At 35.6% G+C, this 24318-nt stretch overlaps 3 protein-coding genes across 7 annotated transcripts; 1 reads left to right on the forward strand and 2 right to left on the reverse strand.

Annotated features, from left to right (window-relative positions):
- Positions 1 to 127: 127 nt before the first annotated feature.
- On the reverse strand, positions 128 to 7007 carry LOC111801917 (glycine-rich RNA-binding protein RZ1C-like). Of its 4 annotated transcripts, none has more exons than XM_023686150.1 (4): positions 6913 to 7007; positions 6622 to 6760; positions 1160 to 1662; positions 128 to 923 (listed from the first exon to the last, which is right to left on the reverse strand). In XM_023686150.1, exons 2-4 carry the CDS (start codon positions 6730 to 6732, stop codon positions 683 to 685), a joined length of 855 nt encoding a protein of 284 aa, XP_023541918.1. In that variant the 5' UTR covers positions 6733 to 6760; positions 6913 to 7007; the 3' UTR covers positions 128 to 682. The 4 variants fall into 4 exon arrangements, with proteins under 4 accessions (XP_023541918.1, XP_023541916.1, XP_023541917.1 ...); XM_023686148.1 differs by lacking the exons at positions 6622 to 6760; positions 6913 to 7007 and adding exons at positions 4908 to 5046; positions 5199 to 5293; XM_023686149.1 differs by lacking the exons at positions 6622 to 6760; positions 6913 to 7007 and adding exons at positions 4908 to 5046; positions 5138 to 5156.
- On the forward strand, positions 5680 to 16541 carry LOC111801916 (vacuolar protein-sorting-associated protein 33 homolog). Of its 2 annotated transcripts, none has more exons than XM_023686147.1 (22): positions 5680 to 5888; positions 5973 to 6012; positions 7982 to 8062; positions 8318 to 8512; positions 8618 to 8728; positions 8833 to 8898; positions 9110 to 9217; positions 9317 to 9361; positions 9653 to 9709; positions 9966 to 10060; positions 10394 to 10445; positions 10596 to 10652; positions 10886 to 10948; positions 11076 to 11182; positions 11822 to 11944; positions 12028 to 12109; positions 12224 to 12294; positions 13398 to 13478; positions 14228 to 14285; positions 14416 to 14477; positions 15473 to 15566; positions 16214 to 16541. In XM_023686147.1, exons 1-22 carry the CDS (start codon positions 5836 to 5838, stop codon positions 16301 to 16303), a joined length of 1791 nt encoding a protein of 596 aa, XP_023541915.1. In that variant the 5' UTR covers positions 5680 to 5835; the 3' UTR covers positions 16304 to 16541. The 2 variants fall into 2 exon arrangements, with proteins under 2 accessions (XP_023541915.1, XP_023541914.1); XM_023686146.1 differs by lacking the exons at positions 5680 to 5888; positions 5973 to 6012 and adding exons at positions 7394 to 7602; positions 7687 to 7726.
- A 17-nt stretch (positions 16542 to 16558) lies between these two features.
- LOC111801915 (U-box domain-containing protein 14) lies at positions 16559 to 19737 on the reverse strand. Its single transcript, XM_023686145.1, has 4 exons — positions 19214 to 19737; positions 18373 to 18489; positions 17839 to 18258; positions 16559 to 17756 (listed from the first exon to the last, which is right to left on the reverse strand). The coding sequence occupies exons 1-4, from the start codon at positions 19493 to 19495 to the stop codon at positions 16680 to 16682; spliced, it is 1896 nt and encodes a 631-aa protein (XP_023541913.1). The 5' UTR covers positions 19496 to 19737; the 3' UTR covers positions 16559 to 16679.
- Positions 19738 to 24318: the final 4581 nt, after the last annotated feature.

Genomic DNA, 24318 nt, shown 5'->3' on the forward strand with positions numbered 1-24318 from the left:
TAAATTAAACTTATAATGATGCACATTTTACTTGAACTACTACAAGACTTCCCAAAATTTGATGTATATTATTAACTTTGCTTTATTTGTTAATAAAAGAAACAAAAAGGGGATGGGAGGACACCAATTTGCAGCAAGTGGGTTTTATAGTCAAACCAATCAAAAACTACACTTTCTTCTCAAATTTTTCCACAAAAGCTAAAGTCAAGTAAATCATGAACAAGAGCCGACGAAAATAGTGCCATTGCAAGTACATGTCAAGACAGTGGGGATGGATTAAAGGCAAGTCAACAATTCCAATAGTTGTGGGCCAAACCATACCATTTTTCTTCCATTAATGGCCTCTCTTACCTTTCCACTCTTAACTGAGAGGAGACTTCTGGTCTGCCATTCATGCCCCTTTCATGTAGGGTGCCCTCTGACTTCTACACTTTTATTTCCTAATTCATTAACGGATTATGAATCGAACGAGCTTCGAGTCCTCGAAGATTCGGCTCAACATTTCAGGGTCGACTTAAATCAGTTCTCTTTCCATTATCAGATACATGAAAGCAAGATGAAACAGCAGCGATCTGCTGGCAGGCCATGGTACAGTAACTATATCCTAGATGACTAAAAGTTCGACGACATCGTGCGTGTAGTACTTACCAGATAAAACTGATATTATGCTAACAGTCAACATTCAATAACGATCAAATGATGATGGCCTCCCTGCTGCTCTGCTAGGGCGATCGTAAGGAGCTGGTCTGTTCCTGTAGCTTCTTCCCTCGTTGCGTGCTGGACCGCTGCTTTCGTACTTATCAACCCCACGAGGTCCACCATCTCTATAATAGCCCCTATCTTTACCAAAGCTGTTTACGGGAAATCGACCAGAGTCGTTGTTGTACCTACTGCTTCCAAAGCGGTCTCCGCTAGGTGGGTACCTATAGGGATGAGAGGATTGATCAAGTATAATGCTGCAAGGAATTAATTGAGAAGTCATGTGATTAACTCAGCAAAACAAAGGATATTGGATCACTCTTCTGTTAATTTATCGTATTCTAGTGATAATTACTTTAAAAGGATAAATTTTAAGACTAGAAAAATAACCATTTCCATTCCCAAACATACTTTATACACAGAAAATAAAATTCAAATCCATAGAAATATCAGTCAGTACCTGTCACTAACATAGCGATCGCGACTTCCATATTTGTCCCTGCTGCTATCAAAACGATCTCTATCTCCAAGGCGTCCACCTCCTTCATAACGATCATCCACATAACGATTATTATCTCCAGCAAAGCGATCCCCATAATCGCTATCCCCAAGTCGAGGACGTGAAAGAAATGAGTCTCCTCCCCTTCCTCGACCACCGCCCACAGGACAATCTCTGGCCCAGTGTCCAGGACGTCCACATTTGAAGCATTCATCTTGCCTAGCAGATCTATCTCCTCCTCCACCACCATAGCTGCTATCCCTGCCACCACTTGAGTAGCCTCCCCCCCTGTAACCATGGTCCATATCTTCTCCCATTTTAGGTTCAGCCTTGTTCACTGAAATGATTCGTTCTCCAAATTCCTGTCCATGCATCTCTCTGATAGCATCATCCATTCCCCGTCGATCTGAAAACGTGATAAACCCAAAGCCACGTGGGCGCCCTGTATTTTTTTCCAACATGATCTACAGGAACGCCAAAGAGGAAGTTTACGCCAGTCAATAAAACAGCCCATAGAACTTAAATCAGAGCTAGTAAAGTACATCTCATGCTAATAATGCAGGTCACAACTTCAAACCTACAAGCCATCAGCATAGTTTGAAACTAGATTATGAAGAAAATTTGTCTAACATAACAAAACCTGGCATTAATCAAGAGACGAAGAAGAACATCATAATGAAATATAAATAAATAGCCCAGGATTCCTATCTCCTCAATATTCAAAGATAAAATGTTTCATGATGAAATCTAAGCCCTAACCACCAATATAAGGTGATTTTGTTTTGGTATTTAAGATCCCATGTGACAACACTCAGAATGTTGGAGTCACTGAAAACGAGGTGAATCTAAGAGCAATGGAAAGTAGACCCAATCTTGGCCTTGAAGCCCACAAATACATTTGTGACATTGTAAAGAGGTATAAAATCAATACCAAACAGTTGCCATGATCAACAAGTTAGAGGTTAAAACTCCATTAAACTATCATTCAGCAAATATGGTAACAGATAAGTTACAGGTACAAGCTGGTGATGACATTCGGCCTATCACATGCTGTATGCACAATAAGTACAACATCTAAAAGAGAAATCGTTCAAAGTTTAAACTTATAGTAATTGATAATAACAGCATAAAATATTTTAAACAGTCTGACAACTTACTTGTTTCTTCCATTTATGAAGAACTCATTGCAACATGTTACATAATTCCTTAACAAAACAAAAGAACCTGCATGTCTTTATCTCTATCTTCTGAAGTGGGAGTATCTTAGACCTCTAGTCCCCTTTTATTCAAAAGAAACAACTCCACAAAAAAAATTGCTACATGGGTTCTGTGCAGTCAGGCATCCAAAATGGCACTCAAATCCAACGTTGACTAAAAAAAACCAAGTACAATCACTTCACTGGATATGTGTATTACTCCAACAAAGGGATTTGTTAACCTCAACAAATAATACACAAGGGAAACACAAGAATTTTATAGCCATCTTGCTATCAATACCATATTGGGATGAGATCTGAAATAGATGGTGGAATAAATCTGAAAGATGAATCCTTAAGCAACATCTTCCAAGATGAATGCTCTAGGAGACATAGGCAAGTTGGAGATGCCAGCACATTCTGTAATTGAGATCCCGTCAGCAGTTTGTAGACAAGAGGATGTACTAGAAAACTTGATGACGACAACAGCTTGCATGGCAACCGTACTTAACTAGGTACATATTCAACCCCTCTTAAGTTTAAATAGAATCAATAATCGAGGAATTCAAACTCTGATAACACAAAATACTGTCAACGAGTATAAAATGAGGGAACTAGCACACCACAAAAAAGGAAAACAAAATAGCAGAATTCTGGACCGATCTTGAGGAACAACTTCAAACAACGGGAAAAGGTTGAAAACCAATGGATGAAAAACTAAAGCTCCATAATTTCTCAGGTTGCCACAGCCTAAATCCATTCCTCTAAATAACTCATAAAAAACCCAACCTGCAACACTGCACCTAAAGACACTCAAATTTAGCTTCAGATCCAATTGCTTTGCTGCAGTCTATACCCAACAAATAGATATCCATAATGCTTGGTCAAACAGAAAGAACTCCAGCATCAGAGGCCTTTAGAGATCTGGAAGGTACAAATGGCAATAATAACCACGTCAACGTCCATTCTCCATGTCCACTGTATAGTATCTTAACATTTTCACCAGAGATGACAACAACCGATCAAAAAAGGCACTCAAACTGACATTCACAATTTAGCTGTCATTGTACAAGGAAATATGTCAAACTAAAGACTACAAATGCAGTATGGCCAATTCTTTGGAAAATACCTGAGCAGCTAAGCCTGGAATTGCTAGTACAATTTCTAGCCACATTAACTGCTGAACAGAAACCAGTACGAACAACTTTCCGATTATGCCTGGACAAATAGGGAACTGACTTTACCTCAGCAAAATGAATTCAAAGAAGCGGTGCCTACTCAAAAGGATAAAATGGCCATTGATCTCCAAACACTGCACCTTGTACATTATCATAAATCTTAGCCAAAAAGGGGGCACCCATTCAACGTATTCTTCATCTTAGAACACTGACAACTCTCAACACCAGTGAAACTAGCAAATGAAAAGCCATCTATCTCTCACTCTGCTAATGATTACAGTAATGGATAGGGAAACGAGGAGAACATTACAAAAGCAGCTAGTAGTATGAAACAATCTTTGTACAACAAAATTTTGCATCCAATGACATATGTCTACAGATATTTTCTGTGATTAGATGACTTAGCAAACCAATTATCTGAGTCAATATGGTAATCTAGCCCAGATCATCTGCCCCGGTACATCATCTCATGCAACCACATAACTTTCATCGTTAAATTTTAGTCATACCATTGGAAAGTAGGGTAAGCCAAGGATAAGATGGAAGGTTTAATAATCATCCAGAGAAAGATAAAGTTCTCCGAGCAAATACTAGAACATTCTATTTTTCGAATACACGAGACATTTTAGTGACTTCAGTTTCCTCTTCAAAAGCATCAAATAACAATAAGACAGGAAGGTCTGCTCGAGCAGGTATCAGCACATGACTTGTTAATAGTTACTCTGGTATTAAATCATTTATCTGTCGCAAAAGAATGACGAGTACTTTTATCCCACAGAACAAGTTAGTCGCTGAGTTCGCAAACTAAAATCCCACCAAACCCCAATCAGCTAGGGAACAAGATTGAGTTTGCAGCCAACCATATTCCAAATTTCCAGACGATAGTACTTTTTCTTAACCAGCAGATCTTAAACAGATAATGCTTAAGCAACGTACAACCCTATGACCTTCAGCATCTCGATGCATTCAACTTCTCATGAACAGTAAAACCGCTTCCCAAAAATTTCATTAACAGCATCCTCATTCACAAGGGGAAAAAAAATTCATCAGAAAGAGAAGAAGACAGAGACAACTTAAAGGTTAAAAAAAAAGAAGCTGAAAGTAATAGTTAATCTTACAGGGCAAGGTTATTTAGAGGGAAGGGAGTGGAAATTCAGAAATTATATTTTCCATAAGATCAATAACACTGAAATGAAACCGAATTAATCCAAAATCTCCTCAATTTCCTTCTCATATCAGAAACAGATTAATTACTCATTCCAACGTGCTCAGTTTCTTCGATTTCCAGCCACACAGATCAAACCAAAAATCAAAAAGTAAATCACAAAGGGTAACCTGAGAATCGATAATCTTTCCGAATCGACTGAAGGCATTCTCAAGCTGACGCTCCGTGATTTCCCACGATAACCCACCCACAAATATTCGGTACTCATCTCTCCCAGCCATATCAACACCGTATTTCAGAAAACTCCTCCTGCACAACAAAATCCAGAGTAATTAGGGAAATCCAAGAACAAAGTTGAACGGAAATCGATGAGAAACAACATTCATCAAGTGCTTCCTACCTTAAATAACAATTGATTCGATGAATTTGAAGGAAGTTATGAAGATAGAGAAGGGGAATACCTTGTTCGTGCTGTGTAGTGTGAAATATTCTCAAAGAATGAGCCCTCGTTTCCTTCTAGAGATTCCTGAAGAACCCTAGAAAATAAATACGTAAATAGACACGATATTTATTTATTTATTTTTATTTAAATTTAATTTGTTTGATTCCAAGTAGAGGATTGAAATAAATAATTATAAATATAATTATTATTATTACATTTATTTAGGGAAAGGATTAATTTTTTAACTTTATATTATTAAATATTCTTAGTTACTTTTAAAAAAAAATTATCTAAATTTATAAATAAAAATAAAATATTTCTAATTACTTTTAATTACTAATATGATTAAAATATTTATTTATTTTATTTAGATTAAAGACTTTGATCCATTAATTGAATTTCTTTTGGGAAATTATTTTCAAAATAAAAAAATAGAAAAAAAAATTGGAAAAAGGGGTTTTAAAAAAGCTGAAAATAAATTATATTTCTATAAAAAAAAAATTAATAAAATCAGCTCGACGGCGCGTCGCCGATGAAAAAATGAGTATATATGCATCGGAAGTCGACCGCCATCTTCTTCCAGCGAGGGAAAGGGAAATTCTCTGTTAAAACGAGTTGAATTGAAGTTCAGAGGAAAAGAAAGATCTTCTACTTGGATGGCGCAGATTCCGAACTTGGATAATGCTCCTCTGAATCTCCGAGCACTCAGGTTCTTTATTCTGATCAACGCTTCTTAATTTACTGCTAATTTCTTTCAAACCGTGTCGTCAAGTTTTCATGGTCGGATTTTCAGGGAGCAATCTCAGAAGGAGCTTATAAACATCCTGAAAAATGTGAGTTCCTTTCCCGCGGTTAACAATAATGGCGAATTTGAGTTTCATTAGTTTTTTTTTTTTTTTTTTTTTTTTTTTTTTTTTTTTTTTTTTTTTTTTTTTTTTTTTTTTNCAAGATTGAGTTTGCAGCCAACCATATTCCAAATTTCCAGACGATAGTACTTTTTCTTAACCAGCAGATCTTAAACAGATAATGCTTAAGCAACGTACAACCCTATGACCTTCAGCATCTCGATGCATTCAACTTCTCATGAACAGTAAAACCGCTTCCCAAAAATTTCATTAACAGCATCCTCATTCACAAGGGGAAAAAAAATTCATCAGAAAGAGAAGAAGACAGAGACAACTTAAAGGTTAAAAAAAAAGAAGCTGAAAGTAATAGTTAATCTTACAGGGCAAGGTTATTTAGAGGGAAGGGAGTGGAAATTCAGAAATTATATTTTCCATAAGATCAATAACACTGAAATGAAACCGAATTAATCCAAAATCTCCTCAATTTCCTTCTCATATCAGAAACAGATTAATTACTCATTCCAACGTGCTCAGTTTCTTCGATTTCCAGCCACACAGATCAAACCAAAAATCAAAAAGTAAATCACAAAGGGTAACCTGAGAATCGATAATCTTTCCGAATCGACTGAAGGCATTCTCAAGCTGACGCTCCGTGATTTCCCACGATAACCCACCCACAAATATTCGGTACTCATCTCTCCCAGCCATATCAACACCGTATTTCAGAAAACTCCTCCTGCACAACAAAATCCAGAGTAATTAGGGAAATCCAAGAACAAAGTTGAACGGAAATCGATGAGAAACAACATTCATCAAGTGCTTCCTACCTTAAATAACAATTGATTCGATGAATTTGAAGGAAGTTATGAAGATAGAGAAGGGGAATACCTTGTTCGTGCTGTGTAGTGTGAAATATTCTCAAAGAATGAGCCCTCGTTTCCTTCTAGAGATTCCTGAAGAACCCTAGAAAATAAATACGTAAATAGACACGATATTTATTTATTTATTTTTATTTAAATTTAATTTGTTTGATTCCAAGTAGAGGATTGAAATAAATAATTATAAATATAATTATTATTATTACATTTATTTAGGGAAAGGATTAATTTTTTAACTTTATATTATTAAATATTCTTAGTTACTTTTAAAAAAAAATTATCTAAATTTATAAATAAAAATAAAATATTTCTAATTACTTTTAATTACTAATATGATTAAAATATTTATTTATTTTATTTAGATTAAAGACTTTGATCCATTAATTGAATTTCTTTTGGGAAATTATTTTCAAAATAAAAAAATAGAAAAAAAAATTGGAAAAAGGGGTTTTAAAAAAGCTGAAAATAAATTATATTTCTATAAAAAAAAAATTAATAAAATCAGCTCGACGGCGCGTCGCCGATGAAAAAATGAGTATATATGCATCGGAAGTCGACCGCCATCTTCTTCCAGCGAGGGAAAGGGAAATTCTCTGTTAAAACGAGTTGAATTGAAGTTCAGAGGAAAAGAAAGATCTTCTACTTGGATGGCGCAGATTCCGAACTTGGATAATGCTCCTCTGAATCTCCGAGCACTCAGGTTCTTTATTCTGATCAACGCTTCTTAATTTACTGCTAATTTCTTTCAAACCGTGTCGTCAAGTTTTCATGGTCGGATTTTCAGGGAGCAATCTCAGAAGGAGCTTATAAACATCCTGAAAAATGTGAGTTCCTTTCCCGCGGTTAACAATAATGGCGAATTTGAGTTTCATTAGTTTTTTTTTTATTTTTTTTTTTTTTTTTTTTTTTTTCTATCTATCTGTTAGGCTACCGATCATGCATTTCACAAATGAAAAAGTAGACTGTACTCGGAGTTTATGGATGATTTAATTAACCTGCAAGTTTAGTATAACATTGGAGATTAGATTTCGAAGAGTTAATTTACGAAATTTGCTTTGAATTTGAATGTTGCTTTATAGATTCGAGGAAGGAAGTGTTTGGTCGTTGATCCTAAGCTTGGAGGTTCTCTTTCATTAATCATCCAAACGTCAATTCTTAAGGTACTCTCTTCTGTTCAATAAAGGCTTGTTTTTACGGGTGGGCGAAGGAGATCGGATACTGGAAGAGTTATGTGAATATCTCATTTTCCTATCTATATTTGGTTTTCCATTTTCAATCTAGTGAATTGGGTTCTGTTTTTATTCAGTTAAGTCTTGTTTTGTCTTACGATGGAGTTTCGTTTTCTAGTGGGAATTTAATTATTTCTCTCACTTGCCAATTTGAATCTTTTGAGGAATTGCTACTGCGTGATACAGGAACATGGAGCTGAATTACGACATCTTTCATCTGATCCAATTCAAACTGACTGCAATAAGGTGGTTTATCTTGTTCGTGCTCAGATGGATTTGATGAGATTTATATGTTCACATATTCAAAATGACACTTCGAAAGGGCTTCAAAGAGAATACTTTGTTTATTTTGTCCCTCGCCGCACAGTGGTTTGTGAGAAGGTAAGAGTTGGCAGCAAGCCGGAGTCATGGACTAATTTTAAATTTTACAAGTTTAAAAACTTTGTTCACATCCTCATAATCAGAGTTAAAATTTAAATGAGGCAGGTTCTGGAGGAAGAAAAGGTCCACCACCTATTGACCATTGGGGAGTATCCTTTATACGTAATTCCATTGGATGAGGATATTCTGTCATTTGAGCTTGATCGTTCTAACAAAGTATGGAAAGAAGTTCATTCAGTCGTTTTATGTGATATTTTCAATGTTCTTTCTTTGTGCCTGTGCATGATTTGACATTTAACTTTTCTCCCCCTTTCCGGTAGGAATACCTCGTTGATGGTGATACTAGTTCACTCTGGCATATTGCAAAAGCAATCCACAAGCTTGAGGTTTTACAATCTTTCCTGCATTTTTTTTTTTATGGTACCTAGGATAAAACCTAGAACTGGGGCATATTTAATCTGTTCATGAATTCAATGCTGCTGTATAGTAAGTACATTGCTAGTACTGTAAAAGATGCTGGATTTATTCCCATATTCACTCATTCATATTCGTGAGTTACTGTGTAATCATGGCATAATTATTTGGTTGTGACGTTAGTTTTCCTTTGGAGCAATACCAAATGTGAGGGCCAAAGGCAAAGCATCTGTCCGTGTTGCTGACATTCTAAATCACTTGCAAACAGAGGAACCTGTTAACTCAAATGATGTAAATGTCTAACTTGAAGCTCTCTTGTTCTCTATCTCTTTCTTTTTGAATTTCATTTAAACAATTTATGCAAGAATTGATTTATTCATTTTATTTCAGATGGCTGTGCCAGAGATAAATACACTCATTCTTTTAGATAGGGAGGTAAAGTTTAACTAAACTCCATTTTCCCCTTGCAAATGTCACTAGGTAACATGGGTTGGATTGTGTAGGTTATACTTCGCTTGTATATTAGTTTCTGTAATTTAGTGATAGGGGTACAGGAGTTACATTTTTTTCAAGGCATGAATAGTTGTATTTGAATCATTTAGATTCAATTTGAATACTTTGTTCTAAAGCTCCTTGGTTTCCATGGAGGTAGTGCTAGTTTGTGTATGATATTTGTCTAGTCTATTCACTTGGCTTTTTTGTTTAAAACTCATTCCTGCTTTTCAGGTAGACATGGTCACTCCCATGTGTTCTCAGTTGACATATGAAGGGTTGGTTGATGAGGTGAGCTAATGCATGGGTGAAGCTTTTTTTTCTTTGCCCCATTGGACGATCACTTGATATTGTTTGACATGAAGATTCTTATGTGGGAAGATAGTTAATTTGCTAGAATGTTTCCCATTTTGGTTTCGAAACCGCACCAGACCAACTCTCGCTTATATTTTCTTCGCAGTACTTGTTATAGCTCGCTCACCATAATTCAAATAGGTTGGCTATGTATTTGATTTTGTTTTGAAGTTTTCCTATACGTCCTTTGTAGTTTTTGCAAGTGAATAATGGTGCTGTGGAGCTTGATTCATCAATCATGGGTGCTCAACAAGATGGAAAAAAGATTAAGGTTCCACTTAATTCAAGGTTTCTACAATCTTTGCTTGATATGTTTAGCCATCCTTTGCAGCAAGCATTATATGCTGATTCCATCAAATTTTATATTTGTTGGTGTTCTTTCGTTTTTTCGAAATGGAAATACTTGTTTAATTCCTTTGATGAAGTCATTAACTACAAAACACCATTTCAAGATAGTGTTAATCTGGCTGAGTGATTATATTATTCAAGGATTGGAAAATTCAAATCATATTCTACTTTGATGGTAGCTGTTTGTTTGTTTTGTTTTGTTTTTTTTTTACTCCCGATCTCACTCCTATTTCTGAAATTTGTGTTTATTTCTTTCTTCACTTGTATCTCTAGTGACAAGCTGTATAAAGAAACAAGGGATCTGAACTTCGAAGTGGTTGTCCAGGTTGATCTAGTTTTATCAACTTAATTTAATGCATTGTAATTAACTCCCTGTTTCTCGTCATCCCTTATTTTAAAGTTTGCATGTAAAATTGTTTTAACTCCCTTTCTTGAAGTTCCATTTTCTTAATTGTTATCTTCAGCACAATTGCAGATTCTACGTCAAAAAGCTATGTCCATGAAGGAGGACTATGCAGAGATGTCAACTACCGTAAGCAGTTTATTCTTTTACCATATGATTGTCATTTTCTGTATGTTCTTTTTCCACCTCGCCATTAAGTTGTCATGTCTGTGTTATGTTGTATCCATCCCTTCTGAAAGGGTTGATGCTTCTTTTTTCCTGTTGTATGATAAATTGTCAATCTACACATTCTAATAACTCAAATAATTAAGAAGGAAAAGCTTTTTCAACAAACTCTAATTGGTAGTTCATGTCAAATGCAGACGCAGTCCGTTTCTGAGTTGAAGGACTTCGTTAAAAAGCTTAATTCATTGCCAGAAATGACAGTAAGTATCTTCTACTTTTTCTTCCTTTTTTTCTTTTTCTTCCTTTTTTTCTTTTTCTTCCTTGAAGACTTATCGAGGGGCATTTTACATGATAATAAAATCACTATTTGCCACAATTTCTTTCTAGAGGCACATTAACCTGGCTCAACACTTGTCGACGTTTACTTCAAAGCCATCCTTTCTTGGGCAGCTTGACATGGAACACACAATTATTGAAGCTGAAAGCTATGACATGTAAACTAATATTTTACTCGAGTTTTTGGACATAAATTGTGCTTGTTGACTTGAACGTTTTGTTATATATAATTCTTGCAAGAAAAATATTGAATGCTTTATTTTTGTACGTGATGATGTATATCCAGGAAAAGGAGGCTTTATTTATGATCTTGTGCTTATATGGTCAAAATGTAGAAATCTAGTTGTTGAAGCCTAAATGAAAAGCTACTTTTCATGTTCGTTGTGCAATGCCCTGCTTTTCTTGTTTGGTCTTCTTTATGGTACTTTTAAAGTTCGTTTATGTTGACTTTTTAAAAGTTAATTATCTTTTCAACTTCACATGTACTTGTTGTTTTTCCTCTATGTTTACGTTCTGCGAAGCAGTTATTGTTCGAATAATTATTTAGAACAATACTTTTTTTTTTTTTTTTTTTTTTTTTTTTTTTTTTTTTTTTTTTTTTTTTTTTTTTTTTTNCCCTGTCAAGTACATTTTTCAATTAAAGAAGTCTCTTCTTTTATTTAAAATAAAAAGTAGTTTTTAAGTACGGTTTTTAAAGGAGTCCTATAGTTATCTTGAAAAGATACTTATCTAGTGCCTACCACTTCTGTAGATTATGTGTTATATGTTGGTGAACATATTATAGTTTCTGCCTGCAGATGTTTTGAGTACATTGAAGAATTGATTCATAAGCAGGAGCCTCTTGTTAAAGTCCTCCGTCTTCTCATCTTGCTTTCTGTTACAAATTCTGGTTTACCTAAAAAGCAATTTGACTACTTGAGGTAAGAATTACTCCATTCAGATTTTTGGTTCCTTCTATTAATTAGGGTACTCTTGGTGCCTTACTTAACTTTTGCATTTTTAGGAGAGAAATACTTCACAGCTATGGGTTTGAACACATGGGCACATTAAATAACATTGAGAAAGCGGGATTAATTAAAAAACAGGTTGGGCCTTCTTCATCTAGATTGAGGGAATTTGTGGTGTACTTTTGAATATTCAAGATCTTACATCATCCATGAAAATGTTCAACCATGATTGTTACGGTCTATTCCTTGCAGGAATCAAGAAGCAACTGGCTGACTATCAAACGTGCTCTGCAACTTGTTGTAGACGACACAAACACAGTCAAGTATTTTTCTTCTTCATCTTGTTACCAATTGTTTTATAGTTGGATTCTTAAATAATTTCAAGGCACATGCAGATCCACATGCAGCAACATTTTTGCTTTTGATTTTTACATTATAGTTCTGTATGTTAGCAATATGTGATACCTTTTCATCTGCTACATCGTAGAACTATGTTTTAGAGTAATGGCACCGCTTCACTTACCTTGAAGTAGCTGTTTTGTAGTTATATTGAAGAGAAATGAATGCTTCTTGCAATTTAACCGATATTGAATTTTTCAAAAGCCCCCAAGGCTGCCGTTTTCTAATCTATTTGAAAGCTATTGTCTTGTACTTTAATGTTTCTTCCCTTTATCTTATGCTTTCCATTTTAGAATTTCTCTAAATTTATGGCATCCAGCAGCTATGAGCTGAAACCATAAGCATATGAACTTTTACTGTCAAGATATAAAACTGTGTTGAACTACCACTTGAGTTTTGAGTTTATATTATAATTGCTTTTCGTAAAGTAATACTCAAGTATTTGATATGGATTTCTACCATGATAGATTTAGCCAGTTAAATTTGTGCTCCAATTTAGGAGTGGTCTTCTCTTCTTTTTTTTTTTTTTTTTTTTTTTTCATTTAGTACAATAATGTCCTTTTTTCCATTTTTCTACCTTAATTAAAAGCTTCTTATGGTTCAATATAAAATTGTGGCAGAGTTGGCGTCTACTCTACATTTAGAGTGATGTGTTCAAGAGAATTATACAAATGACGATGCATTGATGAACAGATATATTTTTTTAAATGTTGAGTAAGACAAATTGTAAGAACTGAAATAAAAAGGGAACATTTATCTTTTTACTCATTTGTATGAAGGGATCTTATTGTAATGGATTTTTCACTCGGGGCCTGTCTAGGATTGTTAGCATTTTACAATTGGCACCTCTGATTCATACCAGTTTAGAATTGCATGTGATCTTTGTTTCCACCATCTATAACTCATGCACCATCTTATGCCAAAAGTGCTGCTCTACATGGTGAAATTCAGTGCAAGGTTATCTTTTACAAAACGTCTGCCTTTTTGGCTGTCAATATATTTTGACTTCTATTTTATTATGGTGCAGCCCAACTGATATTGCCTACGTCTTTTCTGGATATGCTCCTCTTAGCATTCGTCTTGTCCAACAAGCTGTTAGGTCTGGATGGTAAGCCTTCTTTTATTTTGTGAAAATTTCTAATATTTGCAAGGTTAAAATATCATTTTGGTCTCCATACTTTGAAACTTATTTAATTTAAGTACTTACTTTCTAATGTCCAAATTTGGTCCTTGTCCTTTCAATATAACCGAAAATTAGTGCCTTATGGTTAGTTTGAAGTTAATTTTTAGGACTTAATAAAAGAATAGGCATAATTTTCATTTAAAAAAAGACACCATGTGAATGTATATACCTAATTTTTAGGCAAAAAGCTTATACGGACTAAATATTTTTACCGAAAATGAACCATGGGGACTAATTTTGAGATATATGAAAGTAGAGGGACTAAAGTGAAATAAGTCCCAAAGTGTAAGGACTAAAATTGTACTTTGACCTATTTGCAATCAATGCATAGTCTTTTCTTGTTAGTTACACTTTTAACAATGAATATTGTGAAGAAAAAAAAAATGTCACAATTCTAATTTGCGATCTCATTCTAAGTAATTTTAAATTTAACTTTAATTGGGTTTGGTTTTCTGTAAGCTCTTAGGGCGGGATTGTTATAAGTGTCATTAATTTCATAAACTGTTTTTCTTACTTCGCTAACTAGTTTCCTTTTCCCATTAATTACGTTTGTTCCCGTTCTCAAATTTGTTCAGAATCTACTATTTCTCCGTATGTATGTGCATAAATTTTTGTACTTCGGGTATGATTTACCTCCATCTTTTCAATTTCATCTCATTGCGAATATGTGTCAGGCGTCCTGTTGAAGAAATTTTGAAGTTATTGCCTGGGCCTCATTCAGAAACAAAGAGAGTCAGTAAATTTATCTTCACAATTTTTATGTTTTTTTGTAATTTTGTTTCCTTTTATCGTGGCTTGGTTTTTCATAATTCTGGTATCCTTATCTCTCTCTCCCTTTCCCCATCCTGTTCTTTTAATCTAGGGTGGATTCCTTAGCAGTTCATCATACGATTCCTTGCAAGGGGCTTCAACCAGTAATGACAAGTAAGTCTCAACTCTCTCAATATATATGTTTAAGTAGGGAGGCTAGTATTTATTTTAGCATTAGTACAGCTGGTCGTGTAACTACCTAACTAAAAGGTCTCATACTAATGGAGATGTATTCCTTACTTATAAACCGATGATCATTCCCTAAATTAGCCATTGTGGGACTCCCTCCCAACAATCCTCAACAATCCTCCCTTCGAACAAAGTACCCACTATAGAGTCTCTCCCGAGGCCTATGGAGCCCTCGAACAGCCTCCCTTTAATCGAGGCTCGACTCCTTCTCTGGAGTTCTCGAACAAAGTACACCCTTTGTTCGACATTTGAGTGACTTTTGACTACATCTTTGAAACTCACAACTTCTTTGTTCGACATTTGAGGATTCTATTGACATGGCTAAGTTAAGGGCATGACTCTAATACCATGTTAGGAATCACAACTCTCCACAATGGTATGATATTGTCCACTTTGAGTATAAGCTCTCGTGGTTTTGTTTTGGGCTTCCCCAAAAGACCTCATACCAAAGGGGATGTATTCCTTACTTATAAAACTCATGATCATTCCCTAAATTAGCCAATGTGGGACTCCCTCCTCACAATCCTCAACCTGAAAGAAGCCAAAATACAGAAAACAAGCAAAGCAATTACAAAGTGTAGCCCCTTTACGAAAAGTCAAGTATTATATCTTATACTGGAGTAGGGTGTTTTGGTCCTCTGGTTTTGCAATGTCCAACTTATTCGCTCGTGATTTAACCAATATGGATACAGAAAAAGTGGAGTTTCTTTGTTTAAGAAGTGAGCTTCAGTATCATTGATATATTGGCTGTGAATTTGTTATATCATATATATTGATCAATATGTAATGCTTGTTTATAAAAATTACTACGCTAAAGAATACCGAGAAGAGACACGTTCGTTAATGCAGTTTCCACATAATGCACTAGTGAGTATTTCATTGATTTGACTTTGACAATTAAATGGTTCAACTTGTCATAGAGTGACAGATGGAAGGCGCACAGTTGTGCTCGTCGTTTTTATTGGAGGAGTCACATTTGCTGAGATTTCTGCTCTTCGATTTCTCAGTGGTCAGGTATGGAATTAACATTTTTTATTAAATTTTGTTGATCTTGTATGAGTTCAGAAAGATTTAATTAGTAAACTTGTTAGAACAGTTAACGTGAAGGTAAAAAATATTAGGAAGTTAATTTCCCAAACTAAAGAAATATTGAGAAACATTTTATTTGGAATACAAGCTAAATTGCCCTAGTTATCATTTATCTATAATTAATCCGAGTAATTGATATTAACATGTACATTAATGATAACATTTTACTGGAAGAGAGCATATCAATGGTGTTTCATGTTTGTCACTTACAGTCATAACTTTGCAAATGACTAGTAAGAGTTGGTCATATCCGTATAAGAACAGATAAAAGAGAAGGAGAAAGGGAAAAATGAAAAAGAAAAAGAAAAAGAAAAAGAAGAGAAAAACTTGTGGAAGTTACAGACCGAGCATGCCTAGTCATCTTTAGCTAAGAATGAATGATATCTGCCACAGCTTGTCTATAGTTGAATTCTAACGGGTTTTACGCCCAACCGAATCGAATCGAATTGAATCAACTGGATATGATTATCCCGCCGTTTTTAGGGGAAATCTCGATGCATTGTGTTCGGTATATGTTTCTTTGTAGGGCTTTCCCCCCTAGAAATTCTCATTAGATTGTTCTCGTCTTGCAGGAGGGAATGGCCTACGAGTTGATAGTTGGTACCACGAAGATTGTTAGTGGCAATAGCTTGACTGAATCATTCATGGAGAAGTTAGGCTAATTGTGTTTCTAAAAGGGAAATAAATCATTCCATACATCTAAGCTATTTATCTAATTTGATCTGCAATGTGCTCAAACCTTTTTGGTTCACTTAATACTTTGATCTGTTCGTCACGTTTTTTTCTCTCTCGATTGAGATTAGTCGACCCTGTTCTTGCAGTAACCTGTATCCAAAAAACATGACCCAAGAGTGTAAAAATCCTCTTATTTTCTATGATTTGATATTCCATTTCAGATTACTTCAAAAGAACAGCCATTTGTGTAAGTAATCTTAGCACTTTCTTCACTAAATTTCAAACAAGAATTACATAATTCTACATGAAAATTTCTTCATTATAAATACAGTAATATTATATAGTATTATTAATGCCTTATAATTACAAGGGTGAAGATGGTCCATCAAAGCGTTGAAAGAGCTCTAGAATGCTTCCTGCTTTCCTCTTTGCTCTGTCTGTGCCATTCTCAGATACTTCTTTCAGTGCCTCTTCAGCACCATGCTCCCTAGCTAGCTTCAACTGCTCGAAATCGGTACTGCAAAGTGACCACAGCACGGCTGCAGCGTTTTCCCGGTTCCGTGGCGAACCAGTTTTGATGAACTCTAACAGAACCGCCATTGGCTCGGCTTGCCCTATTGCTACCTTTCCTTCATGGTGAGTTGCAAGAATGGCCAGAATGGCTAGAGCTTCATCCACCATGCCACCTCCAGTGTCTTTCAGAAATCCCATGAGTGGAGTCACAATGCCTGCTCTTAGAGCCCTTGCTTTGTTTCCCTGATAGATTGAAAGATTGAAGATAGCAGTGGCAGCATCCTTCTTTCCTCTGGGAGTACCTTCACAAAGCAAGCTTATGAGAGCAGGAATCGCACCAGCTGCTCCGATGGCGACCTTGTTCTCGTCTATCACGGATAAGCTGAAAAGGGTCGCAGCTGCATTTTCCCTTGCTTCCATACTGCCATTTTTCAGCACTTCGACAATAGCAGGAATGGCTCGAAGATCGACAATCGTTCTTTTGTTACTGTCGTTGATTGAAAGATTCAATAGTGCTGTAACTGCATGCTCCTGAGTCCTAGTATCATTTGAGGATAATAGTTCGACAAGGAACGGAATGGCTCCCGCCTCGGCGATACAAATTCTGTTATCGGAATTCCTCTTCGCTAGGAGTCGGAGCTCACCAGCAGCTGATCTTTTCTGTTCTGGAGATCCATTAACCAGTTTTAGCAGTAAGGCGTCAATGGTAGCCCGATCGCAGTCTGAAATACCGCTTCCAGGTTTCTTGCTTCTGCAGTTACCTTGCTTCCTTGGCAATTCAACGCCATTGTTCTCACACCACAAAGAAATCAGGCTCTTCAAGACGTAATTTGGTGTTAAGGCTGTATGTTGTAAAGCTTGCTGAGTTTTTGGACAGGTTTTGTGCCCTGCATCCAACCATTTCTGAATGCAAGATCTCTCGTACGTCTGCAAGAGGTCACACGGTAGCGAGACGAATAAGAATAACAATAAGTAAAAAAAACATTGCATAAGTCAATACGATGCTCACCTGCCCGGTCGAGACGATGACGGGATCCCTCATTAATTCAAGAGATATGGGGCACCTGAAATCGTCGGGGATGACAGGAGATCTGTGTTTAATAGTCGTACTTTTTTCATCTTGAGAAGTTTCAACTTCTGGGTTTTCTGATTGTACATAGTCCTTCAACTTCTTTAAAATGGACGACAGTTTACCAAAAACATCCCCCGGGTCTCCTCCATCGATCGAGATCACCAGCTCATGGATCGCTAACGACTCTTTCTTCAGATCGTTTATACTCCGAAGATGCAGTTTTTCAGAAACTCTTTTCAATATTGCAGGGTCAGGATCTTTTTCTTCCTCTAATATGACTAAGTCCTTGCCTAACTCTGCATCAGCTGAACCTACTCTCTCTTTCGCTCGTTTGAATTGGGCATGAACAAGCTCGGTCTGAAATCGATGAAATAAGTAGTTCGTCATCGGTAACTCACAAGTGTATAACTCATCCAACTAAGCATAGCAAACCTTATGCACAATGAACATTCAAGGAGGTGATAACCGTACCTGTTCTCGAACCTCATCCGAGATCCCGAGCTTGTCGATGGGAAGCTTGCTGAGTGCTGCTTCAATATCTTCAGTCATATGATGAAACTCAAGTACTAATTTCTCTAATTCCGAAGCCTGAGATGCAATAGTTCAATGAATTCAGGTAACAAGTTCAAAACAACAACTTGAAAGCTAACACTCTCTTAGTAGTCAAAGTAGATAATTGTGAGATCCCACATCATCGGTTGGGGAGGAGAACGAAGCACTCTTTGTAAGGGCGTGGAAACCTCTTCCTGGCAGACGCGTTTTAAAAGTCTTGAGGAGAAGCCCGAAAGGAAAAACCCAACGAGGACAATATCTACTAACAGTGAGCTTGGGTTGTTACAAATGATATCAGAGCTAGACACCGGGCGATGTGCTAGCAAGAAAGCTGAGCCATAAAGGGAGGTGGACACGAGGCGGTGAGCTAGCAAGGACGTTGGGCCTCAAAAATGGTGGATTGGGAGGTCCCACATCAATTGGAGAGGAGAACGAAGACCAACGAAGATACTAGTCCCCGAAGGATCCCACTCCGGAGAACGAATCATTCTTTATAAGGATGTGGAAACCTCCACCCAACAGCCGCGTTTATCGAGTAAATAATCACAAACACAATAGAACGCCATATAAAATCATCAAAGCTAGAGATTAACAAGGCTGTTTTCTTCAAACAATGAAATTCCTTGGCTGATCAACTTGTTCTTCAATCAAATGATCAAATTTTCCAGAAGATTCACAGTTTCATCATCTCAGATTCTCAGCAACCAAACACAAAATTCAAGAACGCGAAACTTACAAGAACCAAAACAGAATTCAATACCTGAAATAGCTTGCTACCTCGGCTGACCGATCTAAGAAGCTCTGCAGCAGAATCCAAAGCAATTTTCAGCAACTCCAAACCCTTAAGAACATCTAATTCAAGTTCTTCATCTCCATCTCTCAATTCCTCAAACAAAGGGCTTAACAGCTTCACCCTTCGAATCAAATCCCCATACACCTTCTTGCATATGCCGTTATACTCAGGAAGCCCCGATATCTCCCTCAAAGCCTCCCCCAGTTGACTCACCACCATGTCTTTCAGGTCCTTCCCCGATGGACCCATCTCGATTTCCTGCAAAATGGTGAAGAATCGCCCTCGAATCCCTTGAATTTCGAGGATTTTAAGAAGACCCAGATGAGAGAATCGGTTCGATTTCGATTGAACTGTTCAAACTAGGACGATTTAGTAAGAAATTTAGAACAGGGGCGCGTGGAAAACTCCATGGATGTTGAATTTGAAGTGGGTTAATGAAGAACGGTTGTATTTATAGTGCTGCCATTGAGGTAAAGTAATTGAAGTTTTAGGCTTAGGTGAGCCGTCGAGGGAGATGATTTCATTTGACAATGAATTTCTCAAATTTATATTTAATATTTGGACATTGGAGAAGACTTCGGCCGCTTAGGGCATGATTATAAAAATCTTTTATCAATTACGGTTGAATTTCTCTCGCTCGACTTTTAATGAAAATACACATATAGATTGTATGGATATGAAAAATTTTGCTATCCACGTTGCTAACGATGACGTGGGAGCTAGTGCCAACTCAATATATGGACGTCGAGGAAATGGTTGTGATTTTCCTACCCGTCGTTGTGCACGATATGAATAAATGAATGAAGGGGTGAATAGAATTATGCGAAGATAATTTGCAACATTTGACACGTCAGTGTCTAGACACCTCCATGTTGTTTTGGATGTGAAGATAGACTTCACTCAATCCTATTAAAGACACTTAATGTGAGATCATCGTCGGTTGGAGAGGGGAATGAAGCATTTCTTATAAGGGTATGGAAATTTCTTCCTAGAAGAGACGTTTTAAAACCTTGAGAGGAAGCCCTTGAAGGGAAAGCTCAAAGAGAACAATATCTGCTGGCGGTGGGATTAGGCTATTACAAATGGTATCAGAGCTAGATATCGAGTGGGGTACTACCGAGGACGTTGGGCCCTCCAAGGAGGTGGATTGTGAGATCCCAGATCAGTTGAGCTAGACACCAACACCTCCACGGATGAGAAGTGGTGACGGTTTGAGGTACTCATATTGCGTTACCTAATTCTTCAAACTATAGATATGATTTCACGGTTCAAGCACTAAAACCAATTCTCTTATTTTATCGCAACTAAAGTCAACATGAGTGTAGTCAATTGCCTATGCTACGTGGCTAGATATGTGAGATTGTCACAATGCCCTTATCGTAATTTTCCAAAACTATGAATTCATATTCATCCTCCCTCGATGGGAAGGACCAACATCTGATTCCACGGTTGGATTGAAGGTCACAAGTAGTAAATAATTGAATTTTTCCTTCGACCCTATACGTACATGAACAATACGTACCTAAGTGTGAGTATTAATATTTTTTTATGTGTCTGATATCCGTCATCCCAATATATAAGAATTTTTAGCTCTACAGTGAGGATAATGGTATCGTGTGGTTTATTATCCATTAGGATTTATATCCTAAAGTCTCGTAATTAATTATTTTACTATTATTTTATTTACCATTTATAACTTTTGTAATTGATTCAATATATCTATCATTTTGATAATTTGACCAAATTCAGCTAAAAATATGTGATATCCCACGTCGGTTGGGGAGGAGAACGAAACATCATTTATAAGGGTGTAGAAACTTCTCCCTCTCCCTAGCATACGTGTTTTAAAAATCTTGAGGGGAAGCCGGAGAGAGAAAGCCCAAAGAGAACAATATATGCTAGCGGTTGGCTTAGGCCGTTATAAATGGTATCAGAGCTCGACACTGGACGATGTGCTAGTTAGGAGGCTATTCCTCAAAGGGGATAGATACAAGGAGGTGTTGTGCCAGTAAGGACGTTGGGCTCGTCCAGTGAGGAGGCTGTTACTCGAAGGGGGTAGACACGAGGAGGTGGTGTGCCAGTAAGGACGCTGGGCCCCGAAGGGGGTGGATTTAGTAGAGTCCCACATCGATTGGAGAAAGCAACGAGTGACATCGAGGACGCTGGACCCTAAAGGGCGTTGTGATATCCCACATTGGTTGAAGAAGATAACGAAAGTGTGAAAACCTCTCTCTAGCAGACACATTTTAAAAACATTGACAGAAAGTTTGAAAGAAAAAGTCCAAAAAAATCAATATCTACCGGTGACAATTTCTATTTATATTAGAAAATGGAAATGTAGGGAGTCAATTGCGCGTATACACCAAACGTGGCCAATAAATCACGCGCCGCCGAAGAGAGAGACACCAGTGGGCCCTCCTTCTAGATATCAAATTCCACGTATTATTAATTTAATTTCAAAATAATATTATTATATTTAAAAACCAAACAACACAAGCAAGCATTTTTTTAGTTTTTTTATCTCGTTTTTATTTTGGTTGTTAGATCTCTTTTGAAATTTTGATGATTATTTATATTATTATTTTTTTTTCAATTTAGTCCTTATAATTTAAAAAATTAAAATTTCGTCCCTATAATTTGATAAAATCATTTAAAAACAGAATTTTAGTAATTAATGAGATTAATTTAATATTTAAAATTAAATAGACTAAAATCTAACATTTTTTATTTAAAAAAAAATACGGAAAGTCAAAAATAAATAAATATATATTATTAGACTAATATTTTAAAACTAAATTTTAATAAATCTTTGTACTAATTAGTAATAAATTAGTTAATAAATCTTTGTATTATTTTTAAAACGACACTTTATTTGAACTTTAATTAATAATAAATTAGTTAAAAATCACTTTTTTATTTAATTTTCTATGAAATTAATAATTTCGTTCCTAACCATTTCGTCCCTAAACTTTATATATATATTAATTTTTAAAAATTAAAAATGGTTAAAAGTACTCTTAATAAAATTTAAAATTTATCTCTACCAACCCATTAATAATTTAATAAAATATAAAATAATTTATAACCATAATAAATGGTAGGTGTCGAAAATTCGTATGTCACGATTAGGTAATGGAGGCGGCTTTTTATATATATATATATATATATATATATATATAGTTTTATCATATTAAATCTTTGTACTAATTCTCTCGATCGAATGGACTTATCTATATGGTATTCATTCAGATTTGTATCTTGAAATCACGTTCAACATATATTAAAAACTTTAATAATAAAAAAATAAAAGTTTTTTTTTAATTAAAAATAAAAATAAATCAAACCATGACATAACTATAATTTTTTTTTTCTCTCTTTAATTGGATTTTGAACGGTACATAAATACTTTAAACTTTGGTATAACTACAGATATAAAATTAGTAGTATTGAATAAATATATGTAACATTTCTAATATTTGTATGTCTGATTTTTTTCATGACATGTTTGAGCATACAATCGAAACAAGAGGTAGACTATTCCTACGATCACTGGGAGCAGAATACCTCATTCGACCTTTAGGTTTGCAACTCCGAATAACCCGGTCTGACATTGGTGGCTTTGCATCTATACCATTAGGAACTTCAAAAGCAACAAAGTCATTAGAAGTCGGAGACATGAAAATTGTCGAACCAGATCCTACCATGGTCGTAGCTTCAGATGTTGATGGTGTAGATTCTCCATCGAACGTGATTGTAGATGTGGACGGAGTAGGAATTACTGGGAACGAAACAGTAGAAGGTGAAGAAGTCGATATCATGGCTAGATCACTCGATACTACGTTAAGCATGGCTCGAGACGTTGCCATAGATGTGAAAGGGGAAGAGAGAGCAAAAAGGAAGAACACGAACAAGAAAAGACCGTGTCGTAGAGCCATTGACAAAGAACGAACGCTTATAGAATCAAATTTTTAGATTTAGTGATGACATTGTGACCCGACCGGACATTTAAATAGGGCCGAAGAGAGGGAGTAAAGGTAGATAACTTTTGAAATGCACCGCTGTCATGAATTTGGTGTTTCTATGCTCGTGCATTTCATAACTACAAGAAGTCAACTCCTTTGACCAATTTCCTTCCGACATACCAACGTGGACCATACCTTCTCCATTTTGTTTCTAATAATTAATACGTGGAATATTATGATTGGTCCACGTGGAGTAGTAGTAGCTTACCTGTTTAGACGGCATAAGAAAAGTGGGACACGGACTAAAATATTTGAAGGATATCAGCTTCCCAGCTTAATCTGGCGCCACGTGTAATCATGATGGACGATCTTGTCCACGCGGAAGATCTCAACCACCCATCCTCGTCATCAAACCTGTGACTAAAAAGATAAGATCCTAAACCCGTGCTATCTTCCACATTTCTCGGATGATCAATCCGCCAGCCTGGCAATATAATTTAGAGAAAAATATAATTTAATCCTAATAATTATAACCTATGAATTTTTTTTTTATATATAAATATCAATTTTAATTAGTTCACTTAATTACTTAAAAAAAAAAAGATTATTTATCTCATTTAATTTTTATAAATATTTATTATTTTATTAAAGTGAACTCGAAATTAGGGCTTATTGGGCTTGCCACTAATCACTATGAAATCCGTAGAAGCCCAATACTACATAGTGGGCCTTAAGCCCAAACAAATTGAATAAGTAAATTATACATATATATATATATATATATTTTATTAAAATTAATTGGTTTAAAATTAATTTACCTATAACAATATAAAATAAAAGAATATATAAAAGAACAAATAAAATGCATTAAAAAAATATAAAGGGGCATGACGAAAACCCCACTTTTTTTTTAATAAGAAAAAATTTATTTTTCATGCATGAAAATAAGTTATTCCGTTTTAGAACGGCATTCTTCATCCATAATCCCGTGATATAATATAATTTATTACCAATTTAAATATAGTTTAATACATTAAATAGTAATTATTATTTAAAAAATTTATAATTAAATTAAGAGGAAATGAATAAATGTATTTTTTTTTAAATAAA

The sequence above is a fragment of the Cucurbita pepo genome, chromosome LG09 (assembly GCF_002806865.2).
Source record: "Cucurbita pepo subsp. pepo cultivar mu-cu-16 chromosome LG09, ASM280686v2, whole genome shotgun sequence".
Taxonomy (NCBI): domain Eukaryota; kingdom Viridiplantae; phylum Streptophyta; class Magnoliopsida; order Cucurbitales; family Cucurbitaceae; genus Cucurbita; species Cucurbita pepo.